Source organism: Elephantulus edwardii, unplaced genomic scaffold (assembly GCF_000299155.1).
Source record: "Elephantulus edwardii isolate Elephantulus edwardi_28Jun2011 unplaced genomic scaffold, EleEdw1.0 scaffold00091, whole genome shotgun sequence".
Lineage (NCBI taxonomy): Eukaryota > Metazoa > Chordata > Mammalia > Macroscelidea > Macroscelididae > Elephantulus > Elephantulus edwardii.
The window spans coordinates 5,102,943-5,115,335 of NW_006399841.1; the positions used below are offsets into that span (position 1 = coordinate 5,102,943).

General features: G+C 38.3%; 1 protein-coding gene across 1 annotated transcript in view; it reads right to left on the reverse strand.

Moving 5' to 3' along the window:
* The window catches only part of PDCD6IP (programmed cell death 6 interacting protein), a 38,156-nt gene that overhangs the window by 6,986 nt on the left and 18,777 nt on the right, over positions 1-12,393 (reverse strand). The window contains exons 9-14 of the mRNA XM_006890609.1: positions 10,771-10,948; positions 6,889-7,000; positions 6,032-6,201; positions 2,118-2,366; positions 1,213-1,347; positions 47-141 (exon numbers count right to left, since the gene is read on the reverse strand). Of these exons, the coding sequence (XP_006890671.1) occupies positions 47-141; positions 1,213-1,347; positions 2,118-2,366; positions 6,032-6,201; positions 6,889-7,000; positions 10,771-10,948 (939 nt within the window). The remainder of the gene's footprint in view (positions 1-46; positions 142-1,212; positions 1,348-2,117; positions 2,367-6,031; positions 6,202-6,888; positions 7,001-10,770; positions 10,949-12,393) is intronic.

Genomic DNA, 12,393 nt, shown 5'->3' on the forward strand with positions numbered 1-12,393 from the left:
AAAGCTTTCCCACAGGGTTTAGTACAAGTTAACATGCCAAACTTACTTTAAGAGTTCATCTCTCTCCGTTTTCCTTGCAAACACTATATCGCTGCATTTGTTCTGGAACCTGACCAGGATTTCCGTCAGCTCATTGTAAAACTACAAGCAAAGAACAAAGATAATATATCTAAAGAAAACCTATTATCAGTGGTTAAAACTAAAGAACTGAAATCCTCTTTATGGGACATAAATTCAAACCAGTCATTAAGTCTAAAAACTTAGTATTACACATCCACTTTAGAAATGCAGGAAACATTTTGGACACTGGAGAATTAGTAAAAACTCTTAAAAAGTTTCTCAGCTTATCTATCTGAGGCAAAGCATTTTAATCTAAAATTGTTTTAATCTAGACTTAAATGCTATCTTAATATTCTCTCTATGGAAAGTTTTGCAGTATTTCACTCTTCAAAATGTTTTATAGTAGTATGCTAACTACATTTACTGAAAATTACTTAGTAATCAATATGGAGTTAAAAGTACTAGAAGGAATTATGCATTAGAAAAACACAAAAACCCTTTTTTCCTCAAAAAGAAAGCCTTAAAAATAAATATAAGCATTTCTCTGAATGGCCATAACGAGCTGGTCAATAAAATACTTAAAATATACTATGGGAAAGGTTTAACGGGGGCTTGAATGGGGTGATAATAATAGGAACAGAGCAATGATAATTATATAAAATAGAACGTACATGAATGATTGTGTAAAACACAAAGTACATGAACAAAACACAATACATGGATGATTATATGCAAAGCAATAAAAACTTTTTAAAAAATATACCGGAACACATTTAGTAAGTAAGCCCTCAAAGACTCAATTAGGTCAAAAAGCCTATTATCTATCCCAGCCAGCAGATAAAACACAAGTCAAGCCCTCCCGCACAATCAAATGACTGCTCCCACCCCTCTTAATTCACTTACAGTCATCACTTTCCTAGCCCCCAAAGCAGCATCCTGCTACCCTAAAATACCTATGGCTCCCCTTCTGCCTGCTGATACAGTCAAGAGACCATGGGAAATGTCACCATCTTTAGTAAAATTCCTCTAATCTCCATCACAAAATGAAAAGGGATTAAAGCTAACCAATTAGAGGGTAAAAACCCCAATTAACCTCCTCAAATCCAGTCTCCTGTTAAAAAGTATCTGCAATTTCTTTTATGCACTTCATACCTTTGTGCCTTCCTTCAAATTAGCAACAAGTTCAACAAAGTTGTCATACGCAGTAGCTAAATTCTTCAAGACTTCTTCTCTTAAATTAGCTTCATTGTTAGACTGTTTCATTTTTGAAAATTCCTGGTGTGATACCTTGATAAAACAAAGATTTTTCATTTTAAAAACTTAATGTGGTACATTACATTTTTAGATATTCTGTCCAATGACAAAAACCAAATCATTAAATGCACGTATTATTAGAAATACCCATTAGAATTTCTTTGGGGAAAGTACACTGCTCAAAATCATTCATTATAAGTAAAAATATCACAAACTCAGCAAATATTCAAGCATAACCAATGATGACTACAGATTTCTACTGAAAAACTGTAATATCTGCAAAGACACAATTAAGATAAAACTTTTTACACTTTTAGAATATTTCCACATTACATATAATTTCAGAAATAAAAACATTAACTTTAATTTAGCACTTTAACAACTAAAAGGGAAAAATTTTAGCCTTGTTGTACAAATGTTTTTAAGTACAAATACTAACTCCTAATAACCTCATATTGAATTTTACATCATTTTAATAAAAGAATTAAAGCCTTTATGCCTAAGCTACATAATTAAAGGTATCAAGAAACTGAATTTTTATTTCTCCACATCCAGCAAAATCATCACGTAAAGCTTTCAAAAACATGAGCAAACCAAAATAACCTGAAGTAACAGGCAGCATTTTTGCCTCAGAAATGTGGCTTTCTACCATACATTTAAAAAAATAAGGTACCAAGTTAAATTGTACAAGGTACAGCGATACCATAATGCCCCTTACATGGTAATACATCCTCACATGTCCTTTTTTCCTAAACACATACAGGTTCAGTCTAGGCTGATTCTGTCATCTTATAAAATTTCACCTGAATATTTTTAAGAAGTCCCTCTTGTTTCTTCAGCGATTCCTGGACTTTAGTTGTAAGGCCTCCATAGATCCGATCCAGTTCCGTAACAGAAAGAGCTTCTTCATTTATCATACCATCTTGAGCCAAAGCAGTCAAAAACTTGCTTGTCATGTCAAAATTCACCGATTTCAGGTCATTCTCCAGGCTCTCCCTTTCCTTCTTCACTTCATCAAGATTTGTCAGCAAGGATTTTAAGACATTTACAACCTAAACAAGCACAACACCTAGTTTCATTGCAAAGAAAAAAGATTCTTTCTAAAAAGCACATTTTAACAACAGAATAAATACAAAGATTTACACTGGGTCCAAGAAACGGTTTATCTGGCAGCTACACAGAAACTACGTATCCTTTTTATTTCTATACCAACTCAAATTATAATAATAGCAATAACAATAACAAAAGCTACTATTTAGTGAGCATTTATTATGTGCCAACCACTAACACCCCATAATTACCTCTACTGTACAGATAGAAAAACTGAGTCTCAGAAACATTAAGTAAGGTGTCCATGATTAAGCAACTACACACAGGAAAGGGTGAAATGTGATACAGAAAAATCAAACAGAGAGCTCTAGTGGCCTATTGGTAAGAAGCTGCGCTGCCAACACTAAGACAGGTGGTTCAAACCTACCAGCTGCTCTGAAGGAAAAAGATGACCATCTCCTCCCACACAATTTACAATCCACTGGACAATCAGCTCTGACTTGACGACACATTACAACAGCAAGAACATTAGGCAAAAGTGAAATCTGATATAGAAAAAGATCACTCACAGTGCCACTTTGCGTTTCATGTGACTGCCTCAAAAGAGCTGAAGATCTGGTTTTCCGTTTTTGGGAATCTTTTTGGGTTTTGGGTTTTTTAAGGAACCTCCTCCACTGGAGAAAAATGGGCTATTTCTCTGCAATTTACAGTCTTTGAAAACCTCCTGGAAGATCAGCTATGAGTCACTTCCAATTTAACAACACAATTCCACCCCCTGCTTCTCTTCAAAGCATATGCAACGCAGTGTGTACAAGTGGATCTCGCCACTGTACAAAGGAGACGGGGCCCCTGCCTGCAGGCCCTTCCTACCCAAGGCCACAACCAGCCAGCTGAGCTAATAAACTGCAGACTCCAAACGGGCCCTAAGTACTTACTATAAGGATCTTTAAATACATTATTACTAATAGTCAACAAAATTTTCACTGAGAATTTCAGTATCTACAGACGGATGCCCTAACAGAATTAAGCTAAATAACTAAATAGTAGCCAATAAAAGGGGGAGGAGATCCCTGCCACCAAGCGTTGGACCTTTTAAGAAATACTCTGTTATCACTTTAATAATCAACGTTTCAAATACTAGATTTTAAAATTTTTAGCCATAAGTAGCTTCGTATATTAACAGTACTAGCAAGCATTAATCTACACAGGAAAACAGAAAACATGGGTAGATCAAAGGAATTACACCCAGGACACAGGTTCACTAAATGATAATTTGACATGTATATCTGTTTATACTATAAATAGATCCATGTACACAGAGGAGGCAAAGTCCATAAGCTGCTTATTTACAATCAAATATCCTGTGGGAACCTCAGGATGATAATATCAGTGGACAAAGTTTAAAAAAGAAAAGAAAAAACATGGATTGAACAACTCTCTGAAATCGCTGTGACAAACATTGCTGGCATGAGTTGATAAAAGTGCTTAATGAATGAATTACAGAAGAACAATGCAAAAAAAAATGTGTCAGGACACTCCAACTTGAGGAAAATAATTTCTACTTTCCCAATGAAAGCAAGAGAATCAAAGTACAAAAGCCATCCAGGATCCGAGTTACATACTATACAACAAAAAGAAAAAGAATACCAAACATATTAAAAGATAGATAGATAAATAAATAAATGACAACAAGGAATTTTTGTTGTTCTTTAGGTCTTCAAAGGTCCCTAACTCTTCACAAACTTATTTTTGTTTCTTTTCTTTCTTCATCCCATTGTATCCCACCCTTATCCTTTTCCCACTGAACGACATTGTCCTCTTTAGACTCAGATGCTGTGTGTACTGACCACCTGTCCAGTCTCTCCTCTTTGAGAGCTGCCCAGCAGCATCAGGGGCTCCATGCACTGTATTACCATCTCCAGGGGCTTCTCTGAACACATGCATTTACTCAGTTGCTCTTGGATCTTATACATGTCCAACATTTCTGCCCCTCTACTCCGTCTGCTCATAATGTGCGCATTTTGTACGATGCCTCTTTACAGAGAAGCTCTAAATACAAGAATTGTTTCACCAGTTCAAACTCCTCAGCATCCTTTCCAGATTCTCTTCTTTTTCATTTCTAACCCGATTCCAGTTACTATCATACATGTCTAATCATCCACAAAAACCTATAAACTGGAGCTAGACTATTCACTCATTTTTCAAAGCACCTAGCACACGGCCTTACACGGATCAGCCAGCCAGTCCATCCTGACTGGGCAAATACAACACTCCGGTGGAAACGCTGAAACCAACCCTGATAGCCAATGAAAGCTACTTTGCTGGGAAATGCACCTTCTTCCATTAATTTTCAAACCCTGAGACCAGAAGAACTAGATGGTGCCTGGATCACTGCTGACTGCCCAGAAAGAGAGCACAGAGGAGGTCCCAAATGATAAGAAAGTGTGGAACAAAACTCAGCTTCATACAGGTAGCCAGGTCTGACGGGACTGGTGGAATCCCTATCTGCAGACAGGTGGGCCACAACCTTCAGTCACTCTTAGAGCCGAGAACTGCACTTATCCCGGGCCGCGACTTTGAGCCAACAGAAGGTGAAAGATAACCTGGGAGGCAGGTGAGCCCTCTTTACCAATCAGCCGCAGCTGCCCAGCGATGACGTTCAGAGCAGGAGGGATGAGCTAGACAGAGCTGGAAATGAGGCTGACCAGGGAGAGGCAGTGAGCGCTGTGACACTGTGGGACTGTAATCCTGTCACAAAACAATGTGTGTGACGGAAAACCAATTTGCTCTGCAAACTTTCATTCAAATAGCAATAAAAAAATTTAAAAAAAAAAAAAATAAAAGTTGTCTTTCTGTCCCATTGGCTTCTTTTTCCGTGTATCAGGGAAAAGGCTCTACCTTACCCCACATTGCCCTACCTCGACCTACTTTAGGACTTTCTAGATTTTTCGGCCTGCTATTGATTTTCACCATTTCAATTAAAAATATCATGACAAAGTTTTCCACTTACTAATATGCACATATGGTTAATTTTTCTGTCAAATGCTCAGTTATACATTTGGTAACTAATGTCGCCAAATAAAAGCTACCTATTGGTTTAATCTTTTTCTATAGCTCATGAATATACAAATAAATCATCCAGAGAATATGCTAGAACACAGAATAAAAAAACTCAACTAATTGCTGTCGAGTCAGAACTGACTCGCAGTTGACTCTCAGTGAGGGGTTTTCAGAGACTGTAAAACACATGGCAGGAGACTCCGATCTTTCTCATGTGGAGCAGTCGACAGAATCTGCTGCCTCGGGTACGCAGTGGAACTCCATACCCGCTAGGCCACCCACGCAGTATGTTATTGTACAACACGAGGGAAAAGCACTTGCGGTCAGACGAGTATCAAAAGCAAGTCCTGTCACTTCAGGATGTTTTCTGCACTCCTAACTATCCGCATCTTTAAAAATCTGAATAAAATATTTACTATTCAAAGATAGTTTATTATAACTATCTATAGACCAGCATAGATAATGATTTAAAGACAAGAACTCCAATCTAGTTCTGTATTTTATAAAATATACCAATATGAGAGAAACTGGTAGTTCACTGCATGTAATGACTCCCATAAAGCTCTTATAACCCAACAGCGACCCGCGTCCACGTGGGCATCCTCACCTCACTGCCCTGCATAGTCTTTGCTGGGTTAGCAGAAGGGATGGAGGCATTCAGTTCAGGCTCCGGCTTACAGAGAAGGGCGATGGTGTCGCGGTGAGACTGATAGCGTTCTTTCACCTGCCCATCCGCTTGTACGGCTTTGTCCAAAACTGTCCTGAAGTTGGCACCCTCTGGTGAAAGAAATAGATCACATCTGATCACATCTCGAATCCAAAAACCGTATCAGTGGGCTAGCTGTACATTTGGTTCTGGCCCCTAATTTATTAATATTCTTAGTCTATGTGTTCCAACTCACTATTTAAATTAAAACATTATTCCTGTCACTCTACATTTTTGTTTTGTTTTTAGAAAAACAACAAAATTGCATCTACAATCAAAAGCATGGTCATACAGCTGGTGGTTAATTTTTAATTTATTTTATAAGTATTCTTTCTTCTCTCAAAGGATCACTGTTTCTGCTTGGCTTGAAGGCCCAGCAGACAGATCCTTTAGGAAGATCTCAATGCCAATCATTCCTTTCAGGGAAGACGTTACACGTCTCTAAGTCATAAGACATCCAGTCTCAGAAAAAGCACAAAATCTTAAAAATTATCTCAATGCTGTTTTAAAACCACACAAGGTTTATAAGAGAAAATGAGGAACTACAGCGTTATTTTACTTCCCACATTAGATCCTTCATAAGAATTTGAAAGTCTTGTGATGACTGCGGTCTACTTCTTGTTGTTGGGTTTTTTTAATCATAAAAAGGCAAAGTACATTTATAAAACAGTACTTTTAGCAAAATGGGTTTAATGTAATTAAGGGGGGGAGGTAGGCCCAAATTTACTCAAGTGAAGTCATGTCATGAACAGTTTTACCTGCTCTTAAAGGCTTATAGAGCTCATTGGATGCGGTCCTCTGCCAACGTTCCTTAAATTTTGATCTTAAATCATTGTCGCTTGCTTCTTCTTCATCCAACAATCTTAATGACTTTAAAAAAAAAAAAGGCAAAGCAACAATGAGATCTGTCCTGGTATAAAATACACAAAACATTTTTAAGCAATTATATTCAGTTAAGGTCAGGACTTAGTAAGATGAGACAACTCTACAGTAACTGGTTAGAACAGAAATGGTGTAACATTTTTAGTTGGAGAAATCTCTATTATGGCATATTTTACAAAAGTCTCACAAAATTCAAGGCTACATTAGCCATTTGCCTTACTCATTAAAATAATATTTCATAAAAGACATTTGCTTCCAGATGTGTAACAAGCACTAAAATCAAAGATTTTACAAGATTTTCCTGAAAACTCTGTGGAGGGTCAGCTCTGAGTCAGTCCCAAATCAACAGGAATAAGAGGAAAAGCTGTAGATGAAGAAAAAGAATCAGAAGACAGATCAGAAGAGGAAGATGTAGGGAGCGCTGGAGGCTTAGTGGCAAGAAGCTGCACTGCAATCCCAGAGGTAGGCAGTTCAAATCCACCAGACGCTTTACTAGAGAAGGAGGGGCAATCTCCTCCTATACCAATCAGATCTGATTTGATGGTACACACACAAAATTAGACAGACAGACAGACAGAAAGAAAGAAAGAAACAAACAAACAAACAGAAGAGGCAGATGTGGTGGTGGTGTTATGTGCCGTCGAGTCACCTGCGACTCATAGGGACCCCCTATGTACAACAGCCCTAAACCCTTCTCTATCCTATGCCAACCTCACTGTCTCTGACACACCTACCCCCATTACCCCAGTCACTGAATCAATCCATCTCATCGAGGGTCTTCCTCTCCTACACTATCCCTCCAACCTCCCAAGCATGACATCCCTCTCCAAGGACTGGTCCCTCCTTGTGACATGTCCAAAGTATGTCAGACAGACCTTCAGAATCCTTGCCTCCAAGGAGCAACCTGGCTTCACCCTCTCTAGAATGAACCTGTTTGTTCTCCTAGCAGTCCATTGTATATTCAATACTCTTCACCAGCATCAAAGCTCAAAGGCATTCATTCTCCTTCTATTGTCCAGCTTTCTGGTGCATAGCAAGTGATTGCAAAGACTATAGCTCGGATCAGGCACTCCTTAGTCTCCAGAATGACATCATGGTTATGTGGAAAGGTCTCTTAACAGCACTTTCCCAACGTAATTTGCCTTTTTATTTCCTAACTGCTGTTACCAAGAGTATTGACTATGGAGTCAAGCAAACTAAAGCTATTTACAATCTCAATCTCTTCACCATCCATCAGGATGCTGCCAGTCGGCCCAGTGGTGAGGATCTTTGTTTTCTTGATGTTGAGCTTCAATCCATATTGAAGGCTGCAGTCCTTAACCTTCTGCAGGAAGTGCTTCAGGTCCTCCTCAGTTTCAGCAAACAGGGTTGTGTCATCTGCATAATGCAGATTTTTGATAACGCCATCTCCAATTCTGATGCCAAATTTCTCCTCACAGAGTCCAGTCTCCCAGATAATCTCTTCTGCGTGTCACATTACAATATTCAAAATGTTCAGTTTTCAACAGAACGTTTTAGGATTTATAAAGAAATTAGGATGTACGGACCATAAAAAGGAAAAAAAGAAATTAACAGAAACTTTCCAGGAGAAAAATCCATACTGTTGACACCTAAATAGATATTTAATAATAATAATAATAATAATACAACCCAGTGTTTTAAATACGCTCAAAGAGACCAAGAACAAAGAACTCAATCCCACCACACACTGTCAAGTGACACTGTCAACTGTGACTCATAGTAACCCTCCACTGTGTTAATTTTTACAAGAGCAGACACCCAACTTTGTCCTGCACAGAAGCTGGTTGATTTGAATTGTCAATCTTTTTATTAGCAGCTCAGCACCATATACACAGCATGCCACTAGAGGTCCTCAGCAAAGAACTAAAGAAACCATAAATACGATGTCTCACCAATGCTGAGAGAAAAATTATTAAAAAGAGCCAAAGAGAAATTCTGCATTTGTAAAGTATAACAAAATATAAAATACAATATTGAGGGTTCAATAGTAGACTTGAGCAACGGGGGGAAAATCCATAAACTTGGAGAAAAGTCAACTGAGTTGTTTTTTTTTTAATTCAGTCTGAGAATCAAAATAAAATTAAGTAATGCCTGAGAAAACGAGACTTGTGGGACATCAAACATATTAACATATTCAAAACACAAGGCCCACAATGAGCAAAAAGAGCAAAATTAACACTTGAAGAAATAATGTCTGAAAACTTCCTAAATGGCATGAAAGCCATCAATCATCCAAGGTCAAGTACAATGTCAAGTACAAGAAACTCAGAGTCACCAATCAGCAGACACAACAAAGCTTAGTTAAGAAGCCAAAGATGAAAAGAGAATCCTACCAACAGCCAATGAGCAGCACCTTGTCACAAACGAGGAAATTCAATGAGAAAAAACAGGCTCCAGAAGATGGCGAGCAAGGGAACATATTCCAAGTATAGAAATAAAAATTAATTGTATGTTTGGTAAGACTCTCAATGAAAAACGAAGCCAATAAGACATTGCCAACTTGGAAAAATTTTGCTCACCGCTAGTAGACCAGCCCTACAAGAAATCGTAGGCAGAAATGAAAAGTCACTACACTGCAACTCAAATCTACAAATCCAAACAAATCTATATATAAAGAAATAACTGATGTAAGGTAGTTACAGCAATAAATATGAAAGTCAGTATTATTGTGTTTCTTTTTAGCTTCCAGAAATTTTTTATCCCTATATGAATTTCTTTGCTATCACTTGTTATGCCTCAGAGAGTCAGACAATGACTAAGGAGGACAGAAAGAGAATTTGATGCCTTTGAGCAGTGGTGCTGGAAAAGAGTACTGAGAGCACCATGGACTGCTAGGGAAATGAACAAATTCATCCTGGAAAGGGTTAAACCGGGCGGCTCCTTGGAGGCAAGGATTCTGAGGCTCCATCTAACATACTTTGGACATGTTGTAAGGAGGGACCGGTCCTTGGAGAGGGACATCATGCTTAGGAGGGTGGAGGGACAGACTGCGCAGGAGAGGAAGGCCCTCTAGGAGGTAGATTGATTCATTGACGGGTAATTGGGATGAGTGTGTCAGAGACAGTGCAATTGGCACAGAACAGAGCAGGTTTAGGGCTGTTGTACATACGGTCGCTCGCTATGAGTCGCAGGTGACTTGATGGCACATAACAACATATGAATTAAGAGAGTAGATAAAGCTGTAACTGTAAGTCTATGTTGACGGCCATAGCATTTAAAGACTGCAATAATACCAGCAGAAATGGATGGAAAAGATTTGTGTAGCAGCAAAATTTTCATAAACTATTCAAACTAATTCGATACAGATTCAAAGTAGATTTCAAAAATTATGGTATTACTAGAAATTTCCAAGGGAACCACTAAAAAATAACCGCAAGTTAGATAGTAAAAAAAAAACCCTAAAAGGATCAAAATAGTGTGCTAAAAATACCCATCTAATAGAGACAACAGAATAGGAGATTTGAAGACAAAAAGATATGAGATATAAAAAATAGATGTCAAAATAGAAGAAACTCTTTCGTATAAGTAATCTGATTAAATCAAAATACATGAAACTCTCCAGTTAAAAGGCAGAATTGGCAGACTGGATAAAAGCCACTGTCCAACTCTACACCGTTTAAGAGTCTCTGTTTTGCTTTAAGATAATATTATTTTTAAAATCAAAGATGTAAAACCAAGATTCATAAAAGCAATCTAGAGAGAGTTGACGCAGTTACACTAGATCACGTTCGTCTTACCTCGTCTAGGATTTCTCGATTTCTCTGTAGTAGTTCTGGAAGTTCTCTGATCAACTTATCAACAGTCTGAATGCCTCCCTGTTCAATCACAGATGTGGACTTAGTCAATATCGACTGAGGGACAGTGTCTCCAGATACATCTTCAATCGCTGCTGGGAGATTAAGGGAGGCTAACACCCTGGGAGGGGGAAAAATGAGGTATTTCATCAAGACATGTAAACCATCTCTTAAACCAGAAGTCTCCCACATCCAAATGAAATAGCAATGGAACTAGAAAACAAAAAGGGAATAAGCCCTATCAATGAACAAATAAAACAAGACTGTACGATTCGTATAAAATTAAAAATCTTCAATAATTACTTAAATTGACATTTCATAATCCAGGGCATAGTCAACTGCTAACCAAAATATGGGCTAGACCCAATCCATAGCAGGTTCTCAGAGGCAGTAAATTGTACAGGACGAGACTGCCCATCGTTCTCCTGCAGAGCAGCTAGTGTTTGAACTGCCGAATCTTGGGATGGCAGTGAACTTCTTACTACTGCTGGCTTCACCAGAGCTCCTAATAACCAAAATATACTCGGTATCTTTTTACTCAGAGCTCACAGTTACCATGCTTCAAGCTGTAAGAAATTATCACCAACCACAATCAAAATTGTAGGTCAGCACTTTTATCTTAGTAAAAAATCCATCTTTTAAGTTACTCTTTTCATTGGTTCTTGGCCTTTTGGCTAAGATCAAGTGGCTTATCTGTCCCTATTAGTGTGAACTTATCTTTCTTATACATCCATTACACAGCATACAGAAGTCTAACTTAATATCATCTAGGCAAAATGTCAATACAGATGAACAAGGTATTAAATTAGGGCACTCTGGTAATGGGTAAAGAGTTGCACTGCAAACCCAAAGGTTCAAATCCACCAGCTGCTCCAAAGCAGAAAGACCGGCAATCTCCTCCTGTGTAATCTGCAGCCTCGGAAACCTGCTGTAGGGGAAAGAATCAGTTCCAACTCAACAGCACACAACCTCAACAATAAGCATTCAACTAGACAATTTTCATCTGTTCTTAAATCCTCAGTTACCTCACTTATGTGATGGAAATAATGTATCCCTATCTACCATGTACTAGGAAATAAAGGAAGACTGGTAGTTGTTGTTAGGTGCCATCAAGTCGAGTACGACCCATAGCAAACCTATGAACAAAATATCTTAACCCTGCCCTATCCTGAGCCTTCCTCACACTTCCTGACACACAAGAGCCCATTGCAGCAGTCACTGTGTCAGTCCATCTGGTCGAGGGTCTTCCTTTCCTTCACTGATCCTCCACCATTCCTAGCACCAAGTCCCCTCCTAGCAACAATCTCAAAGTATGTGAAGCGAAGCTTCTTCATTCTTGCCTCCAAAGAGCACTCCGGCTGTTATTCAAATATATGCTCCCGCATCTGGAGCCAAAGAGGAAGAAAATAAGAATTTTTACCAAATCTTGCAGTCCGAAATGATCAAACATGCAATCAATATATGTTAATGATAATTGGTAACTAGAATGCAGAAGTGGGAGACTGAGGCTGGAAACTGAATGATTAAATTTTGTATTTACAATGATTTATTCATTGCAAATACTTT